We start from the raw sequence: 22,894 nt of genomic DNA, 5'->3' as shown, positions 1-22,894 counted from the left end.
GAGTGGATGTTTAGATCCCAAGGGAGGTAAACTGACAGAACAGAATCATCCCTGGGAGGTACCCTCACCACGTACAGGAATCCACACAGAGGGGAAAACAGAAATTATCCCACTCTATTTAACAATTACACTTCAAGGGGAGCGCTGAGCACACTCTACTCTGGAGGATTGAGTGTGTAATTTTCTTATAGCAAAGCTGCATTGGGCTATCTGCTGAGTCCACTGAGGGGAATCGAACCCGTGATTTTAGCGTTAAAAATCCGTAGACTTATCGCTCTGTCAGTTGGGGAATGGGGAATTGCAGGATGAGTATTTTGCCCCTGTTTTACCCCCCTCCCCCATCTTGTGGTGATCATTGGCGAAGGTTTACAAAATAGGACACAGGTGTCCAATTTTGAACTAATAATTTGACATCACTAGTGATCGTGACAGATACGTAAGTTTTGATCTAGGCCAATAACATGAAAAGTTATGGTTTTAAAAATGTATATAGGTTTCAAACACCGAATGTTTATGAAGTTATGAGGGGGCATCTCTTCTATTAATCAATATAGTTGAAAACTATTGGTTATCTGGCGTGTTATAATTTGCCAAAATATGGGATTTGTATTTTGTTTTTTTTTTTTACTTTCTCTACAGTGGTAAAAACAAACACAAAATGGAAAGACAAAGCGAAAACTTTTAGGTCAAATCTCCACATTTAAGCTATCACGAACAGTCGACAAACAGCAAAGAAAGGTTAAACTATTTGTTACGTTATTAATAATTCATTTTACTTAAAACTACATAATTATTTTAATGTTATTTTTCACAAAATTTCGGGAATTAATTGTTTTCCTTTTCTTGCCTGTTAACGGATACCACGCTGCACCATTTGTAGTTCCGTTTTTAAACCCACGAGTACTAGTTGAACAGGGTAAGCCAATGTGCATGGTCTCATGATTGAATGAGTAAACTTCTGCTAGATGGCGAAACACGTCATCATCGGGTGTGAGGGATGGACTACTAAAAGACTGAAAAACTAACATAAAATAATTTTCGATTAGAATTGTGATATGTTGCAAAGACGAACTTATTAGATATCTGATAGAAACACGTTAATACGGAAATAAATCGCAAGAAATACAAAACAAGGAACTGGAAGAGAAGTAAACACTACACAATTAAAGCATACGGAGTTGAAAGGAACACATAAAAATATAAATTTAACATTAAAAACACACAAAGAAATAAAGAAAACAAACAGAATCGTACTTGTTTAACTTTAAAAGAGTGAGATAGGAGAGAGGCGTGTATTTCGTAATTCTAAAACAAAAGATTGAAAAGTAGGCTCCCTTAAAAAATGTACAAAAATATGGAAATGGAAGACAGATGAAATTAATATAAAAAACATTTAACGGCATGCTCTATTGTAACAACGAGACAGACAAGAATATGTATATATGTAGTTTCAAACACTAATATCAAGAGATTTTACGATCACTTATTTTTCTAATACTTTGGCATTACTTACTTGAGTTTGGAACATTGTCAAACGGGTAGCTAGCGACTAGAGCACCCCCATGGACATTTCCGGATAAAACAAACTGAATTTTATTAATCCATTCTCGAACCTCTTTAGTCTCTGGCTGTTCATTTAAATCGTTCGTTTTAAAGTAATCCGGGAAATTTCGATTGAGATCAAACCCTAGAGCGTTGTATCTAGACAGAAGTATATCCGTTAATGATTGGCTATGGTAAAAATTTATGGTAGTTAAAATGTTGTATCAAACAACTTATATTAAATATTTCGTACTTGAAGCAATTAATTTCATATCATGTCTAGACTCGAAAGGAAGTGATTTAGTTCCCTTATTATTCTTCAGTATTGGATGTTTTTTACTACTTACATGAAAATTGAAACAAATTTACACTTATTAACAATGTTGAATGAAATAAATACAATCCATAATTTCACACTCACATATGTTTGGTAATTATCTGTATTAATTTTCTATATTTATAATACTCTAACATAGACGCAACGTTGTTTGACTATGGCATAAATTCACGTACAATAATGGTGAGAAAATGTGAAATTAACAAGTTTAAAGATATGAAAAACATGCTGTAATGAATTGTCTTTTAATTCATTAACTGGTAATTAAAAACACCCAATATACGTATTATTCACGAGTATAACACAAAGTAACGCCTTTTGCACTAAACTAATTTCCTTTGTGTTTTGTATCTTCATAGAACTCTAATGATCAGTGCCAGTAAGTTTTCAAGACATAAATACCGAAACTCCTGACACCTGAGTTTGAGCACTGTGAGAGCAAAACCTGTTTCAGGTTCACATCCGGTCTCTTAGAACGCCAAGCTTTTGTGTAGTGTTTAAAAACAAAACAAAAAATATTAGATCTTCACACTGTATTTTATTTTAATGAATATGGTATTCTCATGTTTTTTATCAAATGAAAATGGTTGACCCCTGCTTACCTTCCTTGAACATCTGTACAACTTCCTTCTTTTGAAACTTCGAATCCATCAGGATTCATGGACGGCATGATATGTATCCTTGTGTTATCCATGAGCCAGCGGACGAAGTCATTAGTGTGGTAATTATTCACCAGGTGCATAATTAGGTGGAGCATTAATTCTCTTCCCACCACCTGAAAGGATACTTAATATCAACGTATTGCTACCCCTTGGCGCCAACAAAAAAACCATTAATTTCAAGTTCTGTTATTGGAGTTTTAAGCCAAAGAGCTTTCTAGTAGAAAAAAAAATACAATTTACTAATTTTTCTCTTTATAATGTTAGTCCCCCATCACGTTGCTCAGTTTAAGCCCCAATTTTATTATCCCACCGAAAGTTGATGTGAGCAGCAGAAAACACATAGACGTCTCCACATTACTATGTCCGTCAAATCCCAGCTAGTATGAAGAACTGTAGTATTAGGTGACAGGCCTCGTAGAAACTGAAGGTAGGAAGTATAATGTGATTGACATATTATTATACACTATTATTTAGTTTCACTTGTAAGTTGTTATTAATTATGATATTATCTGCTAAATAAAAAATAAAACAGGTCTAGTGTTAGCATCAAATAGGAATTTGTTGTAAGTAGTACAACAACTTTAGTGTTGACATCGAATCATGACTTGAAGTATCAGAAATAAAAAATTGGGTACTGGTGTTTATTTAGACTCAAGACCGATGACCCGACTAGGACAGACCTCAGCAACTACAATGATATCACGAAAAATCCAAACTTTCTCTTCTTTAATTTGACACTATAAAACACAGTTTGATGTTTCTAAGACTCCACAGAAATCCTGGACATATTTAGTTTTATCCAAGAGTTTCAAAGTTGCACGTGTCAGGACCGATAAAAATTGACAGTTTAAATATCAAACATCTTTAAAAAGTTTTAACGACTCTCTCGTAAAAAGTACCGAAAAGAACTTTTACCTCATTCCCATGCATGTTAGCAACGTATTTAATATTAGGCTTTAGTAACGGTTCTTCATGAGGGGTCTTGGAAACTATGACGACCCACAGCTCTCTCCCTGGAAGTAGAAAATCGAAATAAAAATGTGAATCCAATCTCAGAATAAATGTTTAAGTTAACTTAATATTTTATAATAACGACGAGAAATTATCGTAAGTTTTACTGCGACGTAATATCACACCTATTACACACATAGGGTTCACACTCTGCCTTTTTGGTGTTAAACACCATAAAATATTTATCAGTTTTACTGTCGCATAACATAACATTTACTGTCAAATCAAAGGTTTCACTTTGCTACTGTCTTGGGTGTTATACATTTTAACTTTTATTTTCTCTTCTTTCATTCATCAATGATAAACTTTCAAGGTCATTGTTAATTCTTTTATATCTGTTTACGAACCAAATCACTTTGATTCACTTTCGTAACCACTAAACGTTTGGAAAACAGAAATTAAGATAAGTAATTCGTATATTTACAAATTGCGTCTTTCTCCGTTGGACAAATAATGTGCAAGCGTACATGTCAGTTTAACAACGTTTATTACAACACTGTTCAATTAACCGTGCAACCGTGAGCTTAGTAGTTAGTAATTGGAAATTATTTGATTAAAAACAACAACAACAACAAAAATAATTTTGTGTGTCACAGTATATCACTCACAGCTGACTCATGTGATCGTTTATAGGCAACAAGTCCAGATAAAAAAATAATAAAAACATAGAGCGTTCTAATATAGAAAAGCGAGACGAGAACAGGATGGTGTTGACTTCAGTGGCACGTTTCAGAATCAGTTACAACTGGAATGAAGGGAAATTCCAACATATGTAGATAAAAAAAAAAGAAAGAAATGTCTCGTTGAAAGAATGTAACCAATATATAACAGTTAAATTTTTAAAAAAATCCACAACGTTATGTTTTTATGATACGATAACATCAGTGTTTTTAATGGGTAAAAATGAATTTTTTTTTCTTTTATACGCCTCTATAACGCCGAGGCTGTTATACCATATATCACTAGACACCATGATAAACAACGGTTAAAAATAGTGTTCTAACTAATATTTTAGTGTTTTGACCCTGCCGCCCTAATAGATTGTGCCAGGACCAAAAAACATGCAAATCTACTGTGATTTAATACTTGCCAAGTAATTTTTTTTCACACATCAAATTTCGTCTTCATTTGGGTCAGCGGTACGTTTAAGGATTTAAAGCGCTAAAATTCCGGGGTTCATTTTCGGTGATGAATAGAACACACTTTATACTTTTACACAGATATACATAAAATCGGATGTTACTATTTCTGCGTGGCGAGAATTATCTAACTCTTAATAACTTCTGGTTAGAGAGTTCGGCTCGTAATCTGAGGATCGCGAGTTCGAATCCCAATCACACCAAACATGCTCTCCCTTTCAGTCGTGGGGGCGTTATAATGGAGGTCAATCCTACTGTTCGTTTATAAAAGAGTAGCCCAAGAGTTGGCGGTGGGTGGTGATGACTAGCTGCCTTTCCTCTGGTCTTATACTATTAAATTAGGGACGGCTAGCGCAGATAGCCCTCGAGTAGCTTTGCGCGAAATTTCATGAACTTACCGTCGTACTGGCGGGGGGCATATTTTGTGAATCCAATGAATTTCAACTTATGTTTATTGTTGTAGAATAAAAACTTGTTTGTAGTTAAACGAACGTTAAATAACGAGGTATTTATCAGTGTTGTTCTATGTAGAACACTAAATACACTTTGATATTCGGGATAAAAATCACGTCACACAATGATTTTTAAAAATATATTTCTAGTAACTTCTCTAATATAGAGAATATACTTCGCGCAAGTTTTCGATGTTCAAACCTTAATATTTCACAACGGTTTAATTACTGTCAGAAGACGTCCAGCATCCAGGTCGTACCAAACATGCTCGCCTTTTCAGCGAAATTAAAAAACAAACAATCAAACGTCTCCAGGTGGATCAGTGGTAAGTTTAGGAAATTATTCAAATCCACGATTCGATTACCTACGGTAAACAGAGCCCATTATTATAGGATTTGGCAAGAACAAAAACACTCTATTCCCTTAGGCACGATATTTTGATAAATTAATAGGCATAAGCCTTGAATTGATATAATTTCAAGGTTGTTATCGCACAATCACCCTAAAAGAAGTAAAAAATTAAACACACCCTCTCATACTCTTGTCTATCGCTGACCAATGCTACTGCCATCAACAACTCTTTCCATAAGACAGAAAAATCTGTCTTAACTGGAGCCTAATCCAATTTTTAAACTTGTGTGTTTTAGAAAACAGTACAGTGCTCTTCATTCTATGAATGTTCCAAATAATATTGTAATGTTCAGTAATATCATCTTTAACATTCCATTTCTCAAGAGAAAATAAATTAAGGAATTCCGCGAAGATAATCCTTACACTCCCCAAAATAATCCTAGTATCACTCCCACGAACTCTGTCTAATAAGTCAACATTCTTTCTTAGAGAAGGAGATTGGAACTTTACAGTGTTCCAAGTGAGGCCTAACTAGTAATTATTAAATACTTTGACATATGCGTAACTAGTAACTAATACATACTGTTACGTGTTATCAGTATATATATAATTACACTTTAAAATTCTATAAGCTCTACAGTTAACAACAGAGCATTGCTTTGATAACTAGAGTGACTTACCCACCACTATACCATGACCGCTTTCTTCAGTCACGCTCCTGAGTTAAGTTCGCATCTACATTAAAGTTCTGATGCACATCATGATTATCCAAATACACTATTTTGCGCTTGTGTAATTAAAGGTCAGTTGACAAACATCTGTCGTAATAACCAATTTATGCAGATCATTATGTAATTCATTAACATGTTCAATACAACTAGAAATATCCAAGAGTTTATTGTCTTCTGCAAACTTTACGAGTTTACTAAGTATACCCTATAATTATCGTTAATTTAAAAAAGCCCAAGTAATGACTTCAGAAGCACTCCACTAATAACAAAAGGTCCAGTTTGACTAGACTTCAATAACAAGTTAGCGACCAACTATCCTACTAAACAATTAACTAGTCATTCCCCAACACATAATATCATTATGAAATCGTCTCTTATACTCAGTTAAAATGTTTTAATTTATATTACTTTATTTTTATTACCTTTTAGTTACAAAATTACGAATTAATTGGCTTTTTGGTTATAATAAATCCTGTTTAAAAAAAAAAGGTTTTAACACTTAAGATTACACTAGACTCGTGCTAACTTCTTGTTCGTGAAGTATGCTACAGAGGGCGCTACTATGATTATATTACGTACCCTGCACAGATTTTCCAATGGAGTACAGATGAACGAAATGCGGATAAGATATGTTGATTTTATGGAGCAAAGTTGTCATCTCATCATAATTATGGTACCTGAATTTCACCTCCTCTCCCCGGACATACTGGATAGCCGAAAGATAAATTAGCAGAAAAACCACAACACACCCAGAAACATACCAGTAGACGGGCTTCATAGCGGCGTATCCTACAAAAAATAATGTGTAAGATTTAGCGGGTGTTAGCAACATTTTTGAATGTTATTAGCTATAAAAATCAACAATATTTGAAATTTACAGTGTCGAAATGGTATTTTTTATAAATCAACCAATTCAACAACAAACCTTACAAAAGTTAGCGTTACAGTGCTGAAATCAGGATTTAACAAGTCATCAGATTTAACAAAATACTTTAAATACTTTCTTACACTGCAGGAAAGATGGTTTGAAAACACTGTATCCAGCAACAGGTTCTATACTGATTAAATATATCAATAAGTGTTTCCACGTCTATGTTCTATCTAAGGTTGTACCGTATTGTTCTGATACGAGCATCTAAGGTTGTACCGTATTGTTCTGATACGAGCAGGAGAAAAACTATTTCTACTTGTTTGTTTTACTTTAGGTTTTCACAGCATTGTCGAAATATTTGTTTCAACCTCTTTGTTCTACTTTTTGTTTCACACCACTAAATATAACACTCGTTTAAACTTATCTGAAACTGTTCTTACTTTATTTGTTCTATTTCGAACGTTTCTTTGTATTGTTAGTGGCATTTTTTTTAGATAGAAAAGAAATTGTTTACACCCCTTTGTTCTGTTTTGGATTTCACAGAATTATCAGAGGAAGCTTTGAATTTGGTAGCCAGAAAATGTATGAAACATTTGATAAGATCTGTTATTCACCACCACGGCTAAAGTTTGTAAAATCATGCTCGTTAGATCAAAACTAAATTCTTACACTACTAGTATCTACACAAATTTTACGTCCTATAAAGTATCCCATTGTTATCAGAAGCAGCTTTAATATCAATGCACTATTACAGTGATAACAGCCATCCCTTCACGACCTGATATATCATGATAGCAGCCATCCCTTAACAACATGATACATCATAACAACAATTCCTTAACTACATGATATATTATGATAACAGTTAACCCTCAACTATCTAATACATCACGATAACAGCTATTCCTTAACTATCTAATGCATCATAATAACCATCCTTTAACTATCTGATACCTCACAATAACATTCATCTCTTAACTATCTTATTAATAAATACATCATGATAACAGCCTTAACGACCTGATACATCAGACGAATGTTAACACTTGATATCCAATATGGCGAAGTAAGTTAAACTACGTGATTTTTGACGTCAATGTAAGATCTATTAAGGCGCCAAGATATTCTGTCTGTCCAAGTCCTCGTGCAGTTTTCGAGGAAATTCTTCAATTAAACCCTTTGGTCACACGGAGAGAAAATGCCAAGCCACGTATAACGTCACTAATATATTCACTTTCTTATTTATTTGAGGTGAAAAACGTTGTACGCTTCAAAGAGTAACTTGACTAACTTTGCACATTCATAGTCGAAAAAACAAAAAAGTCTAAGCTTATGAAATAACTAATTGTTGATTGCGGTCTGTGATCAAATTATTTTTACCGGTAAAGAATTACACATACAAGAGTTCTAGTAGATAATTATATATATATATACATATGTATATTTGCTACTTTTGATATACGTATACACACACACATATCTACGAATTCCTTTTAATTATTAGTTGTTACTTATTCACAGAGATGCCGTAAAACAGTTTCCCCACACACAGAGGATTTCATCTATAGTTGTGTGGGAAATTGTTTATCCACCATTAAATGTAGAAACACGTTTTCGAAATTCTAACTTATATAGTTACGTTTAGTTAGTCACTGACTAGAACGTTTTTATGAATATATTTGTGTAAACAGTAACTGTTAAGAGTGAGTAATAAAAAAGCAAACGTCCACGAACTTCGTTAGAATTAAATAAACCATCCAGCGAGTGGTTTGTTTGTTTTAGAATTTCGCACAAAGCTTCTCGAGGGCTATCTGTGCTAGCCGTCCCTAATTTAGCAGTGTAAGACTAGAGGGAAGGCAGCTAGTCATCACCATCCACCGCCAACTCTTGAGCTACTCTTTTACCAACGAATAGTGGAATTGACCGTCACTATATACGCCCCCACGGCTGGGAGGGCGAGCATGTTTAGCGCGACGCGGGCGCGAACCCGCGACCCTCGGATTACGAGTCGCACGCCTTACGCGCTTGGCCATGCCAGGCCCTAAAATTAAGCACAAAGCTATACAATGGGCTACTTGTGCTCTGCCCACCACGGGTATCGAAACCCGGTTTTTCGTGTGTATGCGAGTGGTTTGTATCGTCTTGTTTCACCTAACACTGTTTAAGAAGAAACGTTAAGACTATTTTAAGAAATGTAAATCCGGAGCATGCATGAAAAAGGTACGGTCACTGTGACTGATAAATTAATACGTACCTCCAGACACCGAGATTTAGTTCCAGTTAGCCACTTGCTAGTTAATAAATTATCAAGTGTGGATATGTTAGGCTTATGTAGCTGTGTTTATAAACAATTTCAGTATAAAAAAAAAACCGGATGTGATTGTTAAAGTTACCCTAAATTAAGAGCTGAAATGTTACGAAATAGTTATAGTTATATGTGAAACAATTTTTTAAACAATTGATTATTACTATGCAGTCATTCAACCTGTCAAATATATCGCACAGTTTTTCCCCTTAAATTATTTGGGATTTAGGTTTAACATTTACCTTTGACTTTCATTTTGTTGACAAGAAGAGTATACGTTTCTTCTCCGATGAAACTTTCTAATCATAGACTAACTCTACAGTTCACTTTTATGCGTATTAACACGATTTTCGGTTAGTTACGGGAACGTCTATATTTATACCGTCTCTGATGTCAGAATCCGTATTGGGCACCAATCGCATGCTTTCTTTCTTACACGGAAATGACGTATACACCATCGTTTTCCATTGACTAACACCCTTTGACTGTCTCTCACGGTAACAGAGTGACTTCTTTCTTTATTCTGATTGTGCTCACGAGTCTGTCTGCATTGTTTCAACCCACTTTGCCTTAATAACCACTCTCAGCCAACACGCTACAGTCTGAATAGATTTAGTGCGGATATATTCGCACCTCGTGTGTAGCCATGTTTGATCGACTAGCCTTTCCTATTATAACTTTTAGTATGGTACTAGACTGCTCGCCTATTAAATTTATTGTTTTTTTTTTCCTTTCTTCGATTATGGCCTCTCATTATATAGTTGTTTTTATAACACTGTGCATACATGTAAAAATAGCATTTTTATACTTACCAGATGAAACTGATTATAAATGTTTATCTGTAGTGATAATAAAGGAACCATGACATAATGACGCAAAACTTTTCGTCCCTGGGCACAACAGTTACCCGCGAAACGAGTTCCACTTTAGAACAAAAAGAGCCTTTCTCTTCCTTACCTGGTTACGGGCTTGACGACATAATGGTTTGATGATTAGGTGTTTTTAACGGTAATTAGGTTCTTACACGTGTTACTTTACTGTGTTTCGTGAAGGAATGCTAGAGATGTAAATAAAATTTGAATCACTGTTATCATGAGCAGTACAAAGACAGTCATATTAAGGGATGATTATCACCAGGAAAGTATTAAGTTTAAAAGCACATTAAAAAAAGACTATCTTTGTTTCAGTACAAAGCTACATAACAATCTATCGAACTCCGAATTTTGTTTTTGCTTATCTGTTTGATTTTGAATTTCGCGCAAGGCTACTCGAGGGCTATCTGCGCTAGCTGTCCCCAATTTAGCAGTGTAAGACTAGAGGGAAGACAGCTAGTCATCACCACCCACCGCCAACTCGTGGGCTACTCTATTACAAACGAATAGTAAGATTGATGATCACATTATAACACAGTTGAAAGGGCGAGCATGTTTGGTACAACGGGAATTCAAACCCGCGACCCTCAGATTACGAGTCGAACGCCTTAATCCACCTGGCCATGTTGGGCCGTTTTATTCTTGTAAATCCTGAAGCTTACTTATGAATTACAAGGGAACCACAAAAAATATATCTCTAATAAAATGGGGAATGTAAGGACCTTTATTAATGATTTTGTTAGGGCAGGAAGGGGTATAAAATCTATAGGAAATTAACCTTTTGGTTGTATTTATTTGCTGTATGAATGTATGTCCCTGTATCACGGAATTTATGAAATTACATACAAACACAATTATGTGTATCACGATATTTATCAAATGACATACAGACATAATAAAATGTCCTTGTATCACGGTATCAACTAACATATAAAACTAATGATGTCCTTGAATTATGGTATTTATCAAATGACTTATCGTCAAATTAATATCCCTGTAGTACGATTTTTATGAAACGACACACAAAGGTAATAATATCCCCACATCATTGTATTTATAAATACAAAGGTGACATACTTGTATGCTAATATCCCTGTATTACAGTATTTATGAAATGACATACACACATAATAATGTCCCTATATCAGAGTATCTATCAAATGATATACAAACATAATAATTTCCTTGTATCACAGTGCTTATCAAATGACAAATCAATCTATTCCCAAAAGTCTACACCCAGAAAGGTATACCTAAAATTATTCAAGCAAAGTACTTTTAGATTTTGTGTTCAACAACTATAGTTATTCACGTATTGTATTATACTTGACGTTGAAGTTACTAGTGTAACTTGTGAGGTATAAATCAAGAAATATCTATATAGAGAAATCCTTGGCAATAACTGCCACACCTTAATCCTTAAGATATTTCATATCCAATGTTTTATGGATAAATATGGTTTCCACTTGAAAAGTCTTTTCAGTTTAATCTCCTATTTCTGGTCTTATTTGTAGAAGACACACCTAGAAGGCTAAAACGTCGCACGTGAGACTTCATACTCTTTATCTTACGAATAAACCTGGTTCTAAGTTTTAAAAAGTTCGTTCTGTTTGTCTCCTTACTCTGGCCTAACCTGTGGAAGATACACGTAAGAGGCTGAAGAGTCGCAAGTGAGACTTCCTACTGAACATAGGATGATCAAACGTCCGGGTTTTGCTGGAACAGTCCCATTTTTTGGAAATTGTCCCGATTCTAAGATATAGATATGCGAGTCATGTAAAATCACGGATGTAATAGTCCTAATTAAGTTGCTCATTGTTGTAGCTCCTACTCTCCTGCTGCCAAATTTTCTCGAACGTTCTGCTAGAGAGTGGCAAGAAATCCAGATCCCTTTTTAGTTAGACCCGTTGCAGTTAGTGAACGTTAAATATCAGGGACCCTTCTGTAGTATATTTTGATTATTGAAAATGGCCCACTTGCACAGCGAACTTACAACGCTAGATACCGGGTTTCGATACCCATCGTGGGCAGAACACACATATAACCCATTGTATAGCTTTGTGCTTAATTTCAAACAAACAGATTTACTGAAAATGTTTACCTATTAACTTGATGAAAACAATGCGTGTTTTTCCAAATACTTTGAAAGGTGACCTCATTTTTTTAAAATGCAGGTTGAGTTGTATAACATACTTAAGTGCACTATTTACAAAGTTGTGTTTCCGACAGCACACTCAGGGCATTATGGATCTCATTGTCAAGAGAAAACAACAAGACAAATACTATTTTGAAATTATGAGCAAGGGCTAGGCTATCCCAGTTGTCCAGTTTGGAAGTTTGGCCACCTTACTCAGGTATAAACCTGATTTCATGTTTTAACTGTGTTTTGCTTGGCCTCTTAATGTGGCCTAGCCCGTGAATGACATATACAGATGGCCGAAACATCGCCCATAATTCCCCTAATCAACATAATATTTTCATAAAAAAAAAGATTACAAAGAGAGATAAACAGGATTAGTTTCCAGCCGATTTTGAAACCACATAATTAAAACCTCCAGCCTAAAAAAAAAAAAAAAAAAAAAGACACGTCGCAACAACTTATTATACAATAAGACAACCTTCTATCGTAATACACCCTTCCTGGTCTAAAGATTTAACAAAGTACACTGAATATGTAGAGTTATACACGGACGTTTCTCTACGTATATAATTCTACTATTATTAATTTACCTACGTTATGAGTTTTGAACAACAATATTTAGTGATCAGTATTTAAGCACAAGATATACTTGTCGGATTTTAGGTTATAAGATGCAAACTTATATTAGCTCTTACGTAATGAATATAAAAAGGTATTCTTGCCGTATTAGGAAATCTGGGAAAAGTGGTTTTTTTTCTACATCTGATTTGTAAACAGAAAAGTGGGAGTTTCATATCTAGTTTAATTTATCTATTCTCTTCTGTTGTTTTGTAATTGTAATTTTCAAATAATAAGAACAGACACGAAAAACACAGTTACTGTTCTGTAGAACTTGTTTTAAGACATGTTTTCTTTCTTTCCTTTTACAGTACACGTACTAACCCTTTACTAGACAATGAGTGGCTCGTGTTTGTTTGTCCCTATGGTCTGAGATAAAAATGATATTAAGGAAGTTGGTCAATATCGTGAAAAATATAATTAGAGCTAACACCAAAGGCTAAGTAATATTGTATTGCCTCCACACACACGCACCATAAAGATAATTAACCTTGTGAAGTTAATTCATGAATATCATTAATGTATCAAGTTATTTAAAACACAGGAATAGGAGACAAAAATTGCTAATTGTGCGACATATTGTAAGGCTAACGTTAAATGTTACAGACTTAATAACTAAATTTGCGTTATATAAGGCTTATTTCAAAGGGTAGCTAAAACTATGAAATATATGTATACTAAAACAGACCGGCAAAACAATAGCGGTAAAATTAGTATCTTTATCGAAACAGTACAGGGTTTCTAGAATAAAACAAAATAACTCGATTTGCAGACACCGAAATCTGTAAATTCGCTGGTCCAAGATCTAACATAAATTAACCTTTTAAATTACGGCCTATACTCGACAGAGAAATTAACCTGTAATTTGTTTACTTTTTTCTTTAGTTTAGTTAGGGCGAAGCTTTACTATTCTTAATATTATCAATAAATAAACTTATAATATTATTCGACGACCTAACATTAGACTTCTTTAAAATATTAATAAGTTTTTAATATATTCTTGTACAAAATGTCTACCAAAGTTTATTTACATACATCTTCTGTTTACATCCATTGAAAAGTGTGCGCTTATTTTGAAGACATAAAAACTGGTGACATACAAAATAAAGCAACTGCGCGTTGTGCAGGCTGTGGAGAAAATCACCACATTTCACAATGCACCAAACAAAACCCCAAACCTAAATGCTGTAACTGTAGGGAAGAACATACAACAAACTATAAAGGATGCCAGAAATACAAATCAATTAAAACACACTTATACGAACATAAAAATCCAAACACGAACAAGCCACAAACAAACAAAATTCACGAACCATCAAAACCAACTACCACTCCAGCACCAGAAAATACAAACACACAAACAAACTCGTACACTGCAGTAGTCAAGAAAACATCATTCATGCAGGAAAAACCATCAACAAGTAATGAAGATTTACCTAAAACAACTGAAGACACACACAAAACAACACCTATGAATATTGAAAACACACTAACTAATGCCATTACTTCTACCTTTTCTAAAATATTGAGAGAATACACAAATCCAAATAATGAAAACAGTCTAACAGATATAATCATTAAAATAATTATGAAATAAATCGAAAAATACCTACCACAAATGTTAACATACATCATGAACTCTGTTAAACATGGATAAATTCACAGTATTATATATCAATATCCAGGGTGCTATTGCTTGCAACACCTCTCTCCGTTAAATCTGTATATCTGATTTTTAGATAAAATCAAATTTATATAATAATAATTAATAAGATAGTGCTAAATTAAAACAGCCACCTACGTACTAGACTTAAAAAAAAAAAGAGAAAAATATAAAGAACCAGTCTAAAGTTGATATTAATCCATATTAATCAGTTAATTCCAACAGTGTAATGGAAGGAGGAAGAGGTCTGGTGTACCTGACTCTCCTGGGTATTCCACATAATTACCCAAATATCAACACAGAGAATGCTCGAAAGAAGCCATACAAAATAAGGTTAACGCTAAACCTTAAGCTTTCTCGTCCAAAACTGGACTTAATCCCAACGAAGAAGATTAAGCCCCCCGCTCGTACAGGGGTATGTCTACGAATTTACAAAGCTAAAATCAAGGGTTCGATTCCTCTGGGTGGGCTCAACAGATAGCTCGATGTGGTTTTGCTATAAGAAAAAACACACACACAGAGAGACTATAATAAATAGATAATAAAAGTCTAATTTTAAATATGATTTAATTTTCTATAAAATGATCATTTTAAAAGGTTGCTAATCTTGTGAAATACAAAGTTGAGAGCAATTTTAAAAACTATATTGTAATGTGAAATATATATGAGGCTAATTGTATATACTGCCCACCATATTTTGTGAAATACATAAGATAGAATACTAATTTCATAAACTCGTTTATTTCTAAAATATGTGTAATTCTAATTTAAAAGGCTAGTTAGTTTTGTAAAATACATATAACAGAAATATAATAATACTAAATGCTAAATAAACTTACTTAAGATACTATATTAGCTGGACTGTATCAGGTAACTAATATATTTATAGGACTAAAATGTAACTTCAAGTCTTGATAATTTGATTTCATGAACAGGTAGTCTTTCTCTTAATAAAGGGGCGCAGTCTGGGTTTTTGATTATATTACTGTTTTGTTTTACGATGTGTAAACAGGAGAGGACGTTTAGCCTTGTGGTAGAGTTTTAGATTTCAGAGGTAGCGAGACGGTTTAGAATTCATGTGATACTGCAGTTGATTGATTGTAATTGATCACAAAGCTACATATTGGGCTATCTGTGCTCTGTCCACCATGGGCATCGAAATCCGGTTTCTGGCGATGTGAGTCCGCAGACAAACCGATATGCCACTAGGCAACACGAAACTGCAAAATACTCCACGCAATTTAAGTAGTAGGTGCGTTAAAAGAGCTACGATCAATCTGTTAGGGTTAGTGATTGGCGGTACGGTGCTGTTAATAGGCTGCTTTACCTCTGATAGCTAGCTCAAAATTACATACACCGGCAGATACCCTCAATTTCTTATAAACACAGAAATTTAAAAAAAATTTCTGACAGAGATCGGGATCGGGGCCCGGCATGGCCAGGTGGGTTAAGGCGTGCGACTCGTAATCTGAGGGTCGCGGGTTCGCATCCCCGTCGCACCAAACATGCTCGCCCTTTCAACAGTGGGGACGTTATAATGTGACGGTTAATCCCACTATTCGTTGGTAAAAGAGTAGCCCAAAAGTTGGCGGTGGGTGGTGATAATTAGCTGCTTTCCCTCTAGTCTTACACTGCTAAATTAGGAACGGCTAGCGCAGATAGCCCTCGTGTAGCTTTGCGCGAAATTCAAAAACAAACAAACAAACAAATGTCCGAGTCGTGCTGAATGGAAAAAATAATAACTTCATTCTTCTATAAAGTTAAAGAAAAAAGTTAACAGGTACCGATACTAGTACAACTGTAGTAAAGCCTAGAGGAAAAATGATTTTCATACATTTTGTTAAGTATTAGTCATAAACACCGAGCAGAAAAGGTCACTACGTTTTAACCGTACTTCACAGTAGGGTAATAATGAACGTGTTTGGGACTGAAAAGCATTTGACAGAAACATAAACTAAAGGGTGTTAAAAAACTTTGGCTTATCACCAACTTTTTGCACTCCAAGGTTAACAATGTAGGAACTATCGTGTTTTATCAATCAGGTTTGAAACAACATATTGGAGTCTTGTAGACTAATATTTAATTTTAAATTTAGTTACTATTCACGAATTATTAGAGAAAGGTTTAGCTGTTGCTTGTGGTGTAATAATGCAAAAAATAAAAACGACAAAAAATAAACACAAAATAAAACTTTGTGAACTATGGTACTTGGTTTTATTTTCTATGTTGTCACTTGCTTTCCGAAGAAACTGACGCTTTTCCATCTAACTGGTTTGTCTTTACAAGACTGAACAAGGAGGCAACTATTATTTCCATTCTTTCCTACAGGATGGGCAAAACTTCTAGACACAACCTCTCAAATGGTTGTTAATGAATGATCCACAGCCCCATTATTCTGCATAATCGCAGGTTTGAGCATTTATTATCTTTGACTACATTAATACATGACGATATTACATCAAAAACAAATATTTTCAATAAAACAAGTGAGGGAATGCATACAAACGTATATATCAGATAGTACATATGCTCATTCTTCTACAAAAGAATGAAGTAAAATGGTTGACACTATTGCAATAATACATAAACCGTTGAAGTTTCCAAACAACAGCCAATATATGGCTGATATAAAGAACCATTTTTTGAAATATACCTATCATATAATGATTTACTGAGTTATTTACCTATAACGATTTACTGATCTTTATTACTTACAAAGATTTACTGAGCTTTATAACTTACAACGACTTAGAGACCTTTATTACATATAGTGGTATGCTGACTTTTAGTACTTACAACGATTTACTGACTTTTATTACTTATAACAATTTCCTGAGCTTTATTACTTATAATGATTTACTAACCTTCATTACTTATAACGATTTACTGGGCCTTATTACTTATAACAACCTACTGACCTTTATTAGTAATAACGATTTATTGAGCTTTATTATTTATAATGATTTAAAGAGCTTTATTACTTATAAGGGTTTATTGAGTTTTATTACTTATAGCCATCGACTGAGCTTTATTACTCATAACGAGATACTATTTTTTTTACTTTTAACAATTTACTGAGCTTAATCCCTGATAAAAATTTACTGATATTTATTACTTATAATGATTTAACGAGCTTTATTACATATAGCGATTTATTGAGCTTTATTACTTACACCGATTCACTGAGTTTTATTACTTATAATGATTTACTACATATATTACTTATAACAATTTACTGAGCTTTATTACTTATAGCGATATAGTGAGCTTTATTACTTATAACGATTTCTTGAATTTTATTACTTTTAACAGTTTACTGAGCTTTATTACTTATAACAATTTTCGGATCTTTATTACTTATGATGATTTAATGAGCTTTTTTACTTATTACGATTCACTGAGCTTTATAACTTGTAACGATTCACTGACCTTTATTACTTTTAATGATTTACTGAGCTTTTTTACTTATAACAATTTGCTGACCTTTAGTAGTTATAACGATTTACTTAGCTTAATTATTTATTAGGATTTACTGATCTTTACTAGTTATAACGATTTAATGACCTTTAATGTTTATAACAATTTAGTGATACTTTATTAGTTTCAATGATTTCTGAGATTTATTACTTATAACAATTTATTGAGCTTTATCACTTATAATAATTTAAGGAGCTTTATAACTGATATATAGATTTACTGAATTTCATTACTGTTAACGATTTACTGAGCTTTGTTACTCATAAACACTTACGGATCTTTATTACTTATAACAATTCACTGAGCTTTATACGTTATAACTATTTACTTATATTTTTTACTTATAAGGATTTACCAAGCTTTATTACTAATAAGGTTTCATGACTTTTATCACTTATAATGATTAAATGAGATTTATTACTTATAACAATGTACTGAGCTTTATTACTTATAAGGATTTAGTGAACTTTGTTACTCACGATGATTTGGTAAGCCTTATTACTTTTAACAATTTACTCAACTTTATTCTTTATAACACTTTACTAACCTTTATTACTTATAACGATTTACTAAGCTTTATAACTTATAATGAATTAATAAGTTTTATTACTGATAACGATTTATTGAGTTTTATTACTTATAACATCTACTGAGCTATATTACTTATAACGATTTACTGAATTTTATTACTTTTAACAGTTTACTGAGCTTCAGTAGTTATAACGATTTAGTGAGCTTTTATTACTTATCAGGATTTAATTAGCTTAATCATACCAATTTCTTGAGCTTTATTACCTATAATGATTTACTGATCTTTATTACTTATAATGATTTACTGACCTTTATAACTTATAACGATTTACTGAGCTTGATTACGTATAAGGATTTACTGAACTTTATTACTTATAGCAATTTACTGAAATTTCTACCTAATAACGCACTGAATTATATTCCTTTTAACGATTTACTACATATGTTACTGAAAAAGATTTACTGAGCATTATTACTTATAACGATTTACTGAGCTTTACTACATATAAGGATTTACTGAGGTTTATAACTTATAATGGTTTATTACATATTCTAATTATAATGATTTAACGAGCTTTATAACAATGATTGTGAATTTTATTATTTTTAACAATTTACTGAGCTTTCTTACTTATAAAGATTTACTGACCTTCATTATTTATAACAAGTAACTGACCTTTAATATTTATAACAGTTTAATGACTTTATTAATCGTTATGATTTACTGACCTTTATTACTTATAACGATTTACTACATATATTACATATAATGACTTAAGACATATATTACTGACATGGATTTACTGAGTGTTATTACTTGCAACGATTTACAGAATTTTATTACTTTTAACACTTTACTGAGCATTATTACATATAACGATTTACTGAGCTTTATTATTTATAATATTTAATTAACATTATAATAGCAATTTATTAAGCTTTATTACATATAATTATTTAACGAGCTTTATTACTTATTGCGATTTACTGATCTTTATAATTTACAACGATTTATTGAATTTTATTAGTTTTAATGATTTACTTAAATTCATTACTTTTAATGTTTTACTGACCTTTATTAGTAATAACGATTTATTGAGCTTTATTACTTATAATGATTTATTAAATTTACTAGTTAATACAATTTACTGATCTTTTAAATTTATAACAGTTTACTGGTATCTATTGCACATAATGATTTACTCACCTTCATTATTTATAACAATTTCCTGACCTTTATTAGTAATAACAATTTATTAAACTTTACTAGTTATAGCGATTTAATGAGCTTTATTACTTATATGGATTTACTGAGTTTTCTTTTATATAACAAATCACTGAGCTTTATTACTTATAATGATTTATTGAGCTTCATTACTTATAAGGATTTACTGACATTTATTACTTATAATGATTTAATTATATTTATTAGTTATAATGATTTACTAAGCTTTATTACACATAATGATTTACTAAGCTTTATTACACATAATGATTTACTAAGCTTTATTACACATAATGATTTACTTACTACATGTATTACTTGTAACGATTTACTGTGCTTTATTACTTATAATGATTTAATGAGCTTTATTACTTATAAGGGTTTATTGCGTTTTATTACTTATAGCGATCGACTGAGCTTTATTACTTATAATGAGATACTAAGTTTTTTTCTTTTAACAATTTACTGAGCTTAATTACTGATAAATATTTACTGATATTTATTACTTATAGTGATTTACTGAGCTTTATTACATATAGCGACTTACTGAGCTTTATAACTTTTAACGATTTACTGAATTTTCTTAGTTTTTAAGATTTATTGAGCTTTATTACTTATAACAATTTACTGAGTTTTATTACTCAACAATTTACTGACCTTCATTGCTTATAATGATTTTACGAGCTTTATTAGTTATGATGATCCAATAGCTTTATTAGTTATGATAATTCATTGTGCTTTATTACTTTTAACGACGCACTGAGATTTATTACTTACAATGATTTAATGAGCTTTATTACTTATAACGATTTACTACATTTATTACTTATAAAGATTTACCATGCATTGTTACTCATAACGATTTACTGAGCTTTATTAATTATAAAGATTTTCTACATACATAAATTATAATGTATAATTGAGCATTATTACTTATAACGATTTACTGAGTTTTATTACTTATAGGAATTTACTGAGCAAAATTTATTACTTATAACGATTTAGTGAGCTTTATTACTTATAGGAATTTACTGAGCAAAATTTATAACTTATAACGATTTTACGAGCTTTATTAGTTATGAGGATTTAATAATCTTTATTACTTATAACGACTTAGTAAGCTTTATTGCTTATAATGATTTACTTGTCTTTATTACTTGTAAGAATTAACTGATCTTTATTAGTTATGATGATTCAATGAGTTTTATTCACTGCGCTTTGTTATTCTAATGATACACTGAGCTTTATTACTTATATTTATTTACTGAGTCTTATTACTTATAATGATTTGCTAAGCTTCATTACTTATGACAGTTTACTGAGTTATATTGTTTGTAAATATTTTCTACATATATTACTTATAACGATTAACTGAGCATTAATACTCATAACGATTTACTTAGCTTTATTACTTATAAAGATTTGCAGAGTTTACTACTTATAACGATTAAATGAGCTTCATTACTTATAATGATTTACAACATATATTACTTAAAACGATTTGCGGAGAATTATTACCTAAAATGACTTACTAAGCTTTATCACTTATAATGATTTAACGAGCTTTATTACATGTAATACATTTTTTCAGTTTTATTACTTATGGAGATCTAGTGAGCTTTATTACTTAAACGATTTTATACATAAATTACTTATAAGGATTTACTGACTTTTATTACTTAAAATGACTCACAAACCTTTATTACTTATAATGATTTATTCAGTTTTATTACTTTATTTAGTTTTTACTAACTTTATTACTTTATTTTTTACTTTATTACTTTATTTAGTTTTATTACTTATAATGATTTATTTAGCTTTATTATCTACAAAAATTAATAGACCTTTATTACTTACAACGATTAAGTGAGCTTTATTACGTAAAATGATTTAAGTACCTTTATTACTTATAACCATTTACTAACCTTTAATATTTATAACAATTTATTGATCCTCCATCACTTTTAATGATTTACTCAACTTTATTGCTTATAACGATTTACTAAGCTTCATTACTTATAAAGATTTATTGAGCTTTATTACTTATAATGATTTACCGAGTTTTATTACTTATAGCGATTAGTTATAGCGATTTACTAAAAATAATAACTTATAATCATTTACTCACCTTGATTACTTAAACAATTTACTGACCTGTAACATTTATAACAATTTACTGACCTTTATTTGTTGTCACGATTTACTGTGTTTTTTAGTTATATCGATTAACTTAGCTTTAAAACTTATAATGATTTACTACATCTATTACTTATAAGGATTTATAGATATTTATTACTTATATGATTTAATGAGATTTATTACTTATAACGATTTACTGAGGTTTATTACTTATAACAATTTAGTGAGCATTATTACTTATAAGGATTTACTGAGCTTTATTAATTATAATAATTTACTGCATTTATTACTTACGATGATTTACTGACCTTTATTGCTTATAATGCTGCAGTAAGATTCATTACTTTTAAGTATTCACTGAGCTTTATTATTCATAACAATTTTCTGAATATTTATAACAATTTACTGATCCTTTATTAGTTTAATTATTTAGTAAGCTTTATTGCTTATAAGGTTTTATTGAGCTTTATTAGCTATAGCGATTTACTGAGCTTTATTACTTATAACGATTTACAGAGCTTTATTACTTATAACGACTTACTGAACTCTACTACTTACAATGCTTTATTAAGATTTATAACTCTTAATAATTAACTGAGCTTTATTATTTATAACACTTTACTGACTTTTTATTTTTTGACAATTTCTTGAACTTTATTCTTTTTATGATTTACTGACTTTTATAATTTGTAACGATTCACTTATTTTTATTACTTACAATGACTTACTAAACTTTATTACTTATAACGATGAATTTTATTATTTATAACGAGTTATTGAGCTTTATTGCTTATAATAATCTACTGCATATATTACGTATAAGGATT

The 22,894-nt window shown here is 31.7% G+C and overlaps 1 protein-coding gene across 11 annotated transcripts in view; it reads right to left on the bottom strand.

Moving 5' to 3' along the window:
* LOC143255507 (carboxypeptidase M-like) overlaps nt 1-22,894 on the bottom strand; it is a 60,223-nt gene that overhangs the window by 27,101 nt on the left and 10,228 nt on the right. For 7 of the 11 annotated variants that reach the window (XM_076511275.1, XM_076511271.1, XM_076511279.1 and 4 more), the window contains exons 1-6: nt 9,645-9,801; nt 6,806-7,015; nt 3,457-3,554; nt 2,482-2,654; nt 1,514-1,701; nt 848-1,021 (exon numbers count right to left, since the gene is read on the bottom strand). In XM_076511275.1, coding sequence (XP_076367390.1) covers nt 848-1,021; nt 1,514-1,701; nt 2,482-2,654; nt 3,457-3,554; nt 6,806-7,015; nt 9,645-9,657 — 856 coding nt within the window. In that variant the 5' untranslated portion in view covers nt 9,658-9,801. Of the gene's footprint in view, nt 1-847; nt 1,022-1,513; nt 1,702-2,481; nt 2,655-3,456; nt 3,555-6,805; nt 7,016-8,117; nt 8,139-9,644; nt 9,802-22,894 lie in introns of those variants that run through there. The other 4 variants (XM_076511277.1, XM_076511272.1, XM_076511276.1 and 1 more) reach the window with 2 other exon arrangements.

Source organism: Tachypleus tridentatus, chromosome 7 (genome assembly GCF_004210375.1).
Source record: "Tachypleus tridentatus isolate NWPU-2018 chromosome 7, ASM421037v1, whole genome shotgun sequence".
Classification (NCBI taxonomy): Eukaryota; Metazoa; Arthropoda; class Merostomata; order Xiphosura; family Limulidae; genus Tachypleus; species Tachypleus tridentatus.
The sequence above is the reverse complement of the archived record's forward strand: the minus strand, read 5'-3'. Positions and strand labels throughout refer to the sequence as shown.